Here is a 12,065-nt window from a genome sequence, read left to right on the forward strand (position 1 = left end):
ATATAAAGGAAGGGAGAAGAAATGTTGGGAAATATCAGGATGGGAGACAGAACATAAAGACTCCTAACTCGGGGAAATGAACTAGGGGTGGTGGAAGGGGAGGAGGGCGGGTGTTGGAGGGGAATGGGTGACGGGCACTGAGGTGGACACTTGACGGGATGAGCACTGGGTGTTTTTCTGTATGTTGGTAAATTGAACACCAATAAAAGTTAATTAAAAATAAATAAATAAATAAAAATAAAATAAAATGCAATGACTCAAATAAATAAGTAAATAAATAAATAAATAAAATTAATTAATTAAAATAAATTTATATATGTTGAAAAAAAAAAAAACAAAACAAAACAAAAAACAAAAAACCCCCCATGGGATCCCTGGTTGGCTCAGCGGTTTGGCGCCTGCCTTTGGCCCAGGGCGTGATCCTGGAGTCCCGGGATCGAGTCCCACGTCGGGCTCCCGGCATGGAGCCCACTTCTCCCTCCTCCTCTGTCTCTGCCTCTCTCTCAATCTCTGTGTCTATCATGAATAAATAAATAAATAAATCTTTAAAAAAAAACCCAAACATATAATTCTAAAGAGCTATAGACTCATTAAGTCATAATAAATTTGATACAACATTTAGTATTAAAATAAACACAGACCAAAATGTATTATATAGCTAAAGAAGTGATTAGAGAACTATAGTCTTAAAATGGTTATTTTGGACAATAAAACCTGAAATAATGAGTTGGAGTCCAGATTAAGACAATTAGTAAAGCAATTCCATACTCATTCATAGAGTTACTCTTCCAGTATGAATTCTCTTGTTTATAAGTGAAAGTCTCTGACTGAAGACTTTCCCACATTTTCTCCAGTGTGAGTTCTCACGTGTCTCCTAAGAGAAGAGGAAACATTGATGGTTTTCCTACATTCATTACATTGATTGGGTTTCTCTCCATTATGTATTCTCACTTTCTAAGATATGAGAGAACACTAAAAACTTTCCCATAGCCATTGCATTTGTAGAGATTCTCTCGAGTGTGTATTTTCTTGTGAACTTTAAGGTGCAAGCTTGTAGTAAAGGCTTTTCCACAATCATCATAGTCATAGAGATGCTCTCCAGTATGTATTCTCTTGTGCAATATAAGATAAGAACTTGTGTCAAAGGATTTTCCACAATGATTATACTCATAAGGTTTTTCTCCAATGTGAGTTCTCACATGAATCCTGAGAGCTGTTTTTTGACGGAAAGCACTTCCACACTGATTACATTTATAGGGTTTCTCACCAGTGTGAGTTCTTACGTGTCTCCTTTGGGTTGAAGAATCATTGAAGACTTTCCCATATTCTTTACATTCATATTGTTTTTTTTGCCCATGTGACATTTCTTATGCAAAGTAAGATTGCAAAGTCATTTGAAGGCTTTCCCACATTGATTACATTCATGACATTTCTCTCCATTAGGAATTTGCTCCTGTTGCCTATGGAATGGATGACAAAAAGTCAGGCATTTATTACATTCATAGGGATCCTCCACCATATGAAAATTGTTTTATATAGGAAGCATATCAGTATGTTTGACGTGTACACCATGTTTGAAGCATGCATGCTCTTTTTGTGCTGTTTGAGTTTTTTCAAGATGCCACAGAGCTTTATCATATTTATGACTTTCATAGAGAAACTTACACAGTTTCTCTAGTAATTGTTTACAACTGAATTATGTTCCAAACTCTCAATATCTAAGTAACATTTATGGCAATGTTTACTGGTGGAAACTCTCTTTGAAAAAGCAAGTTTTGGGGATCCCTGGGTGGCGCAGCAGTTTGGCGCCTGCCTTTGGCCCAGGACACGATCCTGGAGACCCGGGATCGAATCCCACGTCGGGCTCCCGGTGTATGGAGCCTGCTTCTCCCTCTGCCTGTGTCTCTCCCTCTCTCTCTCTGTGACTATCATAAATAAATAAATAAATAAATAAATAAATAAATAAATAAATAAATAAATAAAAGAAAAAGCAAGTTTTGACCCAAGTTAAAAATTTTCCTGTAATTGAAATGCAAATCAAAACCACAATGAGATACCACCTCACACCAGTGAGAATGGGGAAAATTAAGGCAGGAAATCACAAATGTTGGAGAGGATGTGGAGAAAAAGGAACCCTCTTACACTGTTGGTGGGAATGTGAAATGGTGCAGCCACTCTGGAAAACTGTGTGGAGGTTCCTCAAAGTGTTAAAAATAGACCTGCACCACGACCCAGCAATTGCACTGTTGGGGATTTACCCCAAAGATGCAGATGCAATGAAATGCCGGTACACCTGCACCCGATGTTTATAGCAGCAATGTCCACAATAGCCAAAATGTGGAAGGAGCCTCGGTGTCCATCGAAAGATCAATGGATAAAGAAGATGTGGTTTATGTATACAATGGAATATTACTCAGCCATTAGAAATGACAAATACCCACCATTTGCTTCAACGTGGATGGAACTGGAGGGTATTATGCTGAGTGAAACAAGTCAATCGGAGAAGGACAAACATTATATGTTCTCATTCATTTGGGGAATATAAATAATAGTGAAAGGGAATAGAAGGGAAGGGAGAAGAAATGTGTGGGAAATATCAGAAAGGGAGGCAGAACATAAAGACTCCTAACTCTGGGAAACGAACTAGGGGTGGTGGAAGGGGAGGAGGGCGGGGGGTGGGGGTGAATGGGTGACGGGCACTGAGGGGGGCACTTGACGGGATGAGCACTGGGTGTTATTCTGTATGTCGGCAAATTGAACACCAATAAAAAATAAATTTATTATAAAAAATTTAAAAAATGCTGAAGAACTCTAAAAATAAAAATAAAATGCTAAAGAACTCTTAAAAAAATAATTTTCCTGTATTTGATGATGGTCATAGAATCTTTCCTGGGATGCTGTTTTCTTTTGGGCCATTTGCTTCAAGTTTCTCTCTAGGATCTTTTGCTATTCCTGATCTTTACTTAATGTGGAGCACCAATCATGCATTATGAATCTTATCATTTTCACTCCATTGTATAATTTTTCCCTAAAATATTCTGCTTAGAAGTTGATTCTTTGGGATCCCTGGGTGGTTTAGTGGTTTAGCGCCTGCCTTCGGCTCAGGACATGATCCTGGGGTCCTGGAATCAAGTCCTGCATCTGGTTCCCTCCATGGAGCCTACTTCTCCTTCTGCCTGTGTCTCTGCCTCTCTCTCTCTCTGTTTCTCATGAATAAGTAATAATAATAAAAAAGAAGTCTATTCTTTCGTTTTAAGTTGAATCTCCCAGTCTGGATAGGTGCCTTGGAGAACTCTCCTTTTCATAGTTCTTACCTCTTCTTGACCCAATAGGGAGATCACAATAGTCTTCCATAACTGGTGTTCCACGGAGGTGAGATTTATATAGTTTTCCAACACCACATCTCTGTAAATTCTTCTCTGACTAGAATCAAGCATCATCCACTCCTCATGGGTGAACTCCACAGCCACATCTGTAAAGGTCACTGGTCCCTGTAACCGGATTGCTGGAAATCCAGCCACCATCCTCTCTTCCTTAGTATTTATCATGTAGGAACAGGGAGGGTCTTGTGTTAGCAGAGACCATATGAGACATAGGTCAATGGCTGCCATCTTGAAAGTCTGAAAGTGATATCTGCCTGCATAGTAGGGTAGAAAGTTCAGGATATTTCTTTTTCCTGTTTCTCTGATCCACTCAGGGCATGAATGTATTTCACTGGGTGTCCTCCCTGTAGCCAAAGAGGCAGGTTCAGGTAAAAGATGAAAGGTGGAAACAGGCCCTATTGTTGGCCAGGTAAAAAGAAAAATCATAGACCCTCCCCACTACTCCCAGCAAGGTTTGGCCAGCTTAAAATCTTTACTGGGATTTGTAGTCACATGCAATATAGTCATCCTTGGCCCTCTTCTAGAACTGTCATCAGGTTATAGTCCTGCAGACTACTGTTCAGACTGTGTGAAAGGAGCATGCATTATTAAAAGAAAAAAAGATTAAAGCTAAAGAGAATCAGTTCAAAGAGGCAGGTTGTTTAAACTTTGTGCATACTTTGCTACCTTTTTAGTTAACTTTTGGAATGGAAAAAACAATTTTCCCATGAAACACAATTACTTTACTTATGCTTACTTTCCTATATATAACTTGATGTTTCTCAGAATAACCTCATACATGATTAACAGCACTGTTGATTTAGCTGCTACTCAGGAATTTTATTGGAGGTGTTAAGGTGTTAAGGAGAGAATGTGACTTTGAAACAAATGTTCATTTGATTACCTCCAACTCAATCTCTCTTCCCAGAGCCCATTATTTGGTATTGAGTGAGATCAACAAAGAAGCATGATCCATGACCCAAACTTCGAGAGTGAGGTCTTTTTTTTTTTTTTTTTTAATTTTTTGTTAACTTTTATTTATTTATGATAGTCACAGAGAGAGAGAGAGAGAGGCAGAGACATAGGCAGAGGGAGAAGCAGGCTCCATGCACTGGGAGCCCGACGTGGGATTCGATCCCGGGTCTCCAGGATCGCGCCCTGGGCCAAAGGCAGGCGCTAAACCGCTGCGCCACCCAGGGATCCCCGAGAGTGAGGTCTTAATAAGATGGTACAATACTTTCCTAAGCTAGGTGATTTTTTTATGCTGATTTTTTTTTACAGGTGTTACTTTTTGAAGATTAGATGATAACCTTTGAATGAGAACCCTCTATCTTAAAAGTAGAGTTCAGTTTTAATGGACAAAAATCACAGAATTGGCATTTAATTGAGACAAATATCTTTGATAGGTAGATTCTATGTCCTTGAACCAGAAGTGTATATAAGTCTGTAACTTCAGTGTAAACTATATAGAAATAGATTCTGTCGGATTTGTTCATTGCTGTACCTAGGACATTCCCCAGCACATGGCAGGACTCAACAAATATTTATCAAATAAACTGAATGAGGTCAGCCCTGGTGGCTCAGTGGTTTAGCACCACCTTCAGTCCAGGGCATGATCCTGGAAATCCAGGATGGATCTGCATGGAGCCTGCTTCTCCCTCTCCCTGTGTCTCTGCCCCCCCACTCTCTCTCTCTCTCTGTGTCTCTCATGAATAAATAAATATTTAAAAATAAGCTGAATGAGTCTATGGCAATTAAGCTTTTGTGATGAGGGTCACTTCCTCCATATCACAAGGGAAAAAATTAGAATATTATGCTTCCTCTTCAAAAAGGAACTTAACTCTGCCTTCTGGTTAAGGCTTTTTAAGCTAACAATAATACTCTGGACTTGTTCCTTAATTCCTCAAGTTTTATTTCTTTTCTAGTTACAGAACTAATTAGAAAAATGAAACAATGTTAGGGACAAACAGGAAAAACTATCTGAATAAGTGGAGGGATTCATCATGATCATGGATGGAAAGATTCAATATTATAAAGATTTCAATTTTTCTCTAACTAGAATTGCATTGGATTTTCATTAATCTATATATTCAATAGGGATTTCTTGAAATGACAAATTGTTTAACGTTTTATAGGAAAATGAAGGTACATTAATAAGGCAATTATTAAAATAGTGCTTTGCCCTACTATATTTAAAAATGCATTATAAATCTCTACTAACTTAAACAGATGATAATGGGGCAATAATAAAAAAGTAAAATGAGTTCAGAAAAAGACTACTGTGTTGCTAGACATTTAATATATGATAAAGGCAGACTATGAATCACTGGGGGGAAGGAAGGTACTAGTTATTAAATGGTATCAATATAACTGACTTTGTGAAAAGCATAAATTCTACTTCACACACTCCCATTCCCAGATGGATCAAGGACATAAATATGTAATAGGAATTCTGTAAGAGGGATCCCTGGGTGGCGCAGCAGTTTGGCGCCTGACTTTGGCCCAGGGCACGATCCTGGAGACCCGGGATCGAATCCCATGTTGGGCTCCCAGTGCATGGAGCCTGCTTCTCCCTCTGCCTGTGTCTCTGCCTCTCTGTGTGTGTGTGTGTGTGTGACTGTCATAAAAAAAAAAAAAAGGAATTCTATAAGAGGAGGACAGAAGAAATATAAAGGAAGCAAAATTAGTGAGAAGGTTTTTCTTAACTCAAGCTGAAAAAAAGATAAGTCCTTCACCTGCAAGTGTATGTACCACATGCCACACTGAGGAAATTTTAGAAATCCACTGGATACACTAAATGCAAGGTATAGAGTATCAGGGATGATGAGTACAATTTTAAAGTTACTGGAAAGAGGGGATCTCTGGGTGGCTCGGCGGTTTGGAGCCTGCCTTTGGCCCAGGGCATGATCCTGGAGTCCCAGGATCGAGTCCCGCATCACCCTCCCTGCATGGAGCCTGCTTCTCCCTCTGCCTGTGTCTCTGCCTTTGTCTCCCATGAATAAAGTAAAATCTTAAAAAAATATATACCTAAAACTGCATGAGACTTATTTGAGTCAAATAATTAAAAAAAAAAACCCACACTTACGAAGTAACAGAAAAATGTGAACACTGCCTATATATTTGATATTTGAGAAATATTGCTAATTTTTAAATGTGGTAATATACTTGTTATGATTTTTAAAAGAGTTCTTACTGCAGACAGATTCTGAGATATTTACAATATATCATGTAAAATATCTGCTTCAAAATAGTGATGGATACAAGGGTGTTCATTATACTTTATTGTGCTTTGAGAATTTCATATAAATCTAAAAACCATCAGAGATATTTCATTCATAAAATATGAATAGGATGTATGACTTTTTTTTTTTTTTAATTTATTTTTTTTTTTTAATTTTTTATTTATTTATGATAGTCACAGAGAGAGAGAGACAGAGACACAGGCAGAGGGAGAAGCAGGCTCCATGCACCGGGAGCCTGATGTGGGATTCGATCCCGGGTCTCCAGGATCGCGCCCTGGGCCAAAGGCAGGCGCCAAACCGCTGCGCCACCCAGGGATCCCTATGACTTTTTTTTACATATACTAACCACAAAATAAGAGGTCTTAGGAAATTTAAAAGTATAACAAAAAGTTAAAAAAAAAAAAAAAGTAAAAAGGCTTAAAGATAAAGCTGAGGAACTCTTCCAGAAAGCAGAACTCCCAAAAGAGATAAGCAATGAGACAAAAAAATGTAAGAAAATTATATGATCAATTTCAAAGTTCAACAGCAGATTATTCAGAGTTTCAGAGAGAAAAAACTGGAGAATCAAACACAGCAGAAATTCCTTAAAATAGTGAAATGCATTAGGACTGACCCGTCAAAACAGGCAGTGTTTTTTTTTAAGGTTTTATTCATTTGAGAGAGACAGCACAAATGGGGGTGGGGGGAAAAGTAGTAGAGGGAGAGGGAGAAGCCGACTTCTCACTGAGCGGGGAGCCTGATATGGGGCTCAATATCAGGACCCTGAGATCATGACCTGAGCCAAAGTCAGATGCTTCACTGAGTCACCCAGGTGTCCCCAAATGGGCAATTTCTCAAAAGATTGGAACTAAACATATCACCATGAAAGTTTTGAATATCAAAAATAAACTGATGAATCTAGAAGTTCCAAGAGATGATAAATAGGTTACATACTAAAGAACAGTAACAGGTGTAGAACAGGACTTCTCAATGCTAACACTGCTTCATTTCTATCTTTGCCCATTTTCAAAATTCTGAGGGAAGCAAGTTCTTACTTCCACTTCCTGAGTGGTGCTGTAAGAAGCAACAACCTCCTCTCTTCTGCTCTGCCATCTGCTCACCAGCCACAAAGCAGCAACCATATGCAAATGCATTTCCATCCAGGCTGGTGTCCAGATTGGCAATGCCTGTTGGGAGCTCTATTGCCTGGAACAGAGAATCCAGCCCAATGGTCAAATGCCAAGTGACAAGACTACTGGGGGAGATGACTCCTTCAATGCCTCCTTCAGTGAGATGGGTGCTGGCAAGCATGTGCCCAGGGCAATGTTTGTAGACCTATTGATGAAGTTCACACTGGCACTGACTGCCAGCTCTTCCACCCTGAGCAGCTCATCACAGGCAAGGAAGATGCTACCAATAACTATGCCTGTAGCAAGGGGATCACTAATCTTGTCTTGGACTGAACTCAGAAACTGGCTGACCTTTGCACAGGTTTTCAGGGTTTCTGGTTTTCCTTTTTTTTTTTTTTTCTCACATGTCAGTACTTTATTTTTGTGTGTCAGTACTTTTAATGTTGTATACATCAAATTATAGTAAAGAGATGGCTATAAACAAAATGCAGCCCCTCTATTTTCATGAGCAGCACAATAGATTACAGTAAATCGAGTTTATATTCCACCAAGTGTGGTTTTCCCATTAGTTCACTTTGTGACGGGTCATTAAGAATATCTTCAAATCCAATAGTCTCATCATTACCCCTCAAAATATCCAGTGAAAGGTTTGAGCTTGGAAGAAATGGAAGACACTGAACCCGCTGCACTGCCTTGAATTCTATTTGTAACTTTAGTGGAACAAACAGACCCTGGATGTTTCTTAGTGTAGAAGAATTCATTTTATCTTGGTTGAGTTGGAAATTTTTTTCTGGTAACTCAAGAAGATGACTGGGCAAAAGTTCACTTTGCACACAAGGGAGACCTTGTCAAAGATCATGCTGTTCAAAAGGTCCACCTGCTGAAAGTTCAGTAACTGGAATACTGTCCTTCAGCTGAGATCCAAGTCCTCTGGCATCTTCATCTTCACTTGCGGCTGTGAATAGCCACTCGGCCCTATTACCATCCGGTTTTCCAGTTTTAGAGGGGGAAGTGGTTCCAGGTTCACCTCCCTGCTGATGCAACCTGTTGATTAAGGCATAAGTTCAAGGTACCCAGCTCCCAAGATTCCACAGCTGTAGCTGAGCTCTACAACTCCATCCTCACTACCCACAACACGCTGAGAACGGACTGTGCCTTCATGGCAGATGACGCCATCTATGACATCTGTCCCAGCAACCTCGATACCTAATGCCTGCCTGCCCCACCTATGCTAACCTCAATAGGTGAATGGGTCAAATACTGTCCTCCATCACTGCTTCCCTCAGCTTTGATGGAGCCCCGAATGTTCATCTGACAGAATACTAGACCAACCTGGTGCCCTACTCCTGCATACACTTTCCTCTGGGCACATATGGTCCTGTCATCTCTGCTGAGAAAGCCTACCATGAACAGCATTTTTTTTTTAAGATTTTATTATTTATTCATGAGAGACAGAGAGAAAGAGAGGAAAAGAGAGAGAGAGAGAGAGAGAGAGGCAGAGACACAGGCAGAGAGAGAAGCAGGCTCCATTCAGAGAACCTGATGTGGGACTCATTCCCGGGGCTCCAGGATCATGCCCTGGGTCTAAGGCAGATAGATGCTCAACTGCTGAGCCACCTAGGCATTCCCATGAACAGCTTTTTATAGCAGAGATCATCAATGCATGCTTTGAGCCACTGAACTAGATTGTGAAACGGGACCCTCACCATGGCAAATACAGTTTGCTGCTTGTACCAATGGCAACATGGTTCCCAAAGATGTCAATGCTGCCACTGCCACCACCGAGACCAAGCATACCACCCAATTTGTAGACTGGCACCCCACTGGCTTCACAGTTGGCATTAATTACCAGCCTCCCACTGTGGTACCTGGTGGAGACCTGGACAAAGTACAGTGAGCTCTGTGCATGCTGAACAACACCACCACTCAGCCATTGCTGAGGCCTAGACTCACCTGGACCGTAAGTCTGACCTAATGTATGCTAAGCATGCTTTATTCACTGGTATGTAAATGGGGGCATGGCAGAAGGAGAGTTTTCTGAAACCTGTGAGGACATGGCTGCCCTTGAGAAGTATTATGGGGCGGTTGATGTAGATTCTGTTGAAGAAGGTAAAAAAGAAGCAGAGAAATACTATAGTTAAAAATGTCACAAAGGTGGAGTGCCTATGTGGCTCAATCAGTTAAATGTCTGACTCTTGATTTCAGCTCAGGTCATGATCTCAGGGTCGTGGGATGGAGTGAGTGCCAGGTCAGACTCTGTCCTCAGTGGGGAGTGTACTTCTCTCCCTCCCCTACTCTCTCTCAAAAAGAAAGAAATAAATATCAGGGGTGCCTGGGTGGTGCACTGGGTAAGCATCCTACTCTTGCTTTGGTCTCAGGTCATGATCTCAGGCTTGTGAGATCAATCTCTGCGTCAGTCTCCATGCTCAGGGTGCAGAGTCTGCTTAGATTCTCTCTCTCTCTGTCCTCCCTGACTCCCTGAAAAATAAATACATAGTTTAAAAAATAGATAAATGTATCTCTTAAAAATGTCATAAAGCGGCTGCTTTTTACAGGGAAGCTTATTCTGTTTTAAACATTGAACAGGGGGATCCCTGGGTGGCTCAGCGGTTTGGTCCCGGGATTGAGTCCCACATCGGGCTCCTGGCATGGAGCCTGCTTCTCCCTCCTCCTGTGTCTCTGCGCCTCTCTGTCTCTCTCTCTCTATGTCTATCATAAATAAATAAATAAATCTTAAAAAAAAAAAAAAAAAAACATTGAACAGCTGTGCTCTTGGGTGCCTGGCCAGCTCAGTCAGTGAGGTGTGTGACTCTTGGTCTTGAGGTTGTAAGTCTAATCCCCATGTTGGGAGTAGAGATTACTTTACAAATCTTTAAAAATAAAATTAAACTAAAAAAGAAAAGCAGTGCTCTGATCAGTTAATTTCATGTACAATTACTGACCTATGCTTTAAAACATGCTTGTAACAAACCCAAGCTGTCCATTTGTCTGATGGGTTTGGGTAAAATATTCCCTGTTTCAAATGAAAAAAAAAAAAATTCTGAGTGAAAGTAATTTCCTAACCAGGACTTCCATAGAAAGCCAAAAATCCATACAAATAGAAGGACAAGGAAAAGTATTCTGTAGCATAAACAGCCTTCATAGCTCGTTACTTAGGAAAATAACAGGATTGTAATTTACTACAAAGGAAAAAAAAAAAAAAAGAAGAAGCCTCCAGGAAACAAGAGATTCAACACAGTGATGAGGGAATAAATGAGGGCAGAGGGAAGTCTCACTGTGCCAGTGTGAGGAAGACCTAGAGGGGAACTGATCTGTCTGGATTGTAGGGGAATGGAAGGCTCCTATGGATACAGGTCAGGAAAGGAGAAAAGTATTAAGACCATAGGACAGTTTTGACTTTGAGGAAAACAGAATTGAGAAGCATTTCACATAGGCTTACGGAAAACAAAGAAAATGAATAAAAAAGGCAATTACTTAAAACAAGAGCTGAATTTATACCAGAAAGAAGCTTACTGGGATGCCTGGGTGGCTCAGTGGTTGAGTAATCTGCCTTTGGCTCAGGTTGTGATCCCAGGGTCCCGAGATCGAGTCCTGCATCGGGCTCCCTGCATGGAGCCTGCTTCTCCCTCTGTCTGTGTCTCTGCCTCTCTCTCTGTGTGTCTCTCATGAATAAATAAATAAAATCTTAAAAAAAAAATAAAAGAGAAAAAAATAATAACCAGGATACAATCAGATACAGTCACAAAGTCAGCAGAAATTAACATCAAATACATACGTAGTGTTCAAACTTTTCTGTTATCACATTTTTTAAAGCAATTTCTTTGACCTAGAGTCGAAACAAGGTTCGTACGACGTCAAGTCCTGGAGAATGGAGCTCGGGTGCTGGGATGGCTCCCCGCGGCCCCGCAGGACGCCCCCCGGAACGCCTCCCCTTCTTCCCGGCATTTCCGTCCTGTCTGTCTGCAGAGCTGCGAGGGGATGGGGGGCGCTGGGCACCAGGGGGAACGCTCCCCACTCCCCTCTGAGTCCGGTGCCTTCAACTCTGCGCGCCTCTACGAGCTCACCTGTCCCCGAGGTACCTGTCAGCGTCGGAACCACCGGGCCGCCGCGCACAGGGAGAGGACAGAGTACGCTGGGCGGGCAGAGCAGCGCACGCCCCCACGCCCTAGGAGGAAAGAGCAACCGCCATTCCCCTGCTCGGAGGCCCCAAAAAGCCCAGTCACAGAGACTACATTTCCCAGGATGCCCCGCGCCGCTCAGGGCCGCCCCGCGGAGGGATTCTGCGCTGGCGCCACAGCTGCGCTCTCTGAGGAGGGGCTGCGGCTCGTGCGTGCGTGAACGGAGGCGGGGGG

At 41.5% G+C, this 12,065-nt stretch overlaps 1 protein-coding gene and 1 pseudogene across 1 annotated transcript; both read right to left on the reverse strand.

Moving 5' to 3' along the window:
* Positions 1–613: 613 nt before the first annotated feature.
* On the reverse strand, positions 614–12,040 carry ZNF891 (zinc finger protein 891). Its single transcript, XM_041729112.1, is given in 8 exon segments — positions 614–846; positions 849–953; positions 956–1,349; positions 1,352–1,659; positions 1,662–1,785; positions 2,833–3,029; positions 3,221–3,727; positions 11,778–12,040. Coding segments are annotated over 7 exon segments (1,593 nt in total). The 5' UTR covers positions 3,612–3,727; positions 11,778–12,040; the 3' UTR covers positions 614–772.
* On the reverse strand, positions 6,949–8,889 carry LOC121475345 (annotated as a pseudogene).
* Positions 12,041–12,065: the final 25 nt, after the last annotated feature.

The sequence above is a fragment of the Vulpes lagopus genome, chromosome 14 (genome assembly GCF_018345385.1).
Source record: "Vulpes lagopus strain Blue_001 chromosome 14, ASM1834538v1, whole genome shotgun sequence".
Lineage (NCBI taxonomy): Eukaryota > Metazoa > Chordata > Mammalia > Carnivora > Canidae > Vulpes > Vulpes lagopus.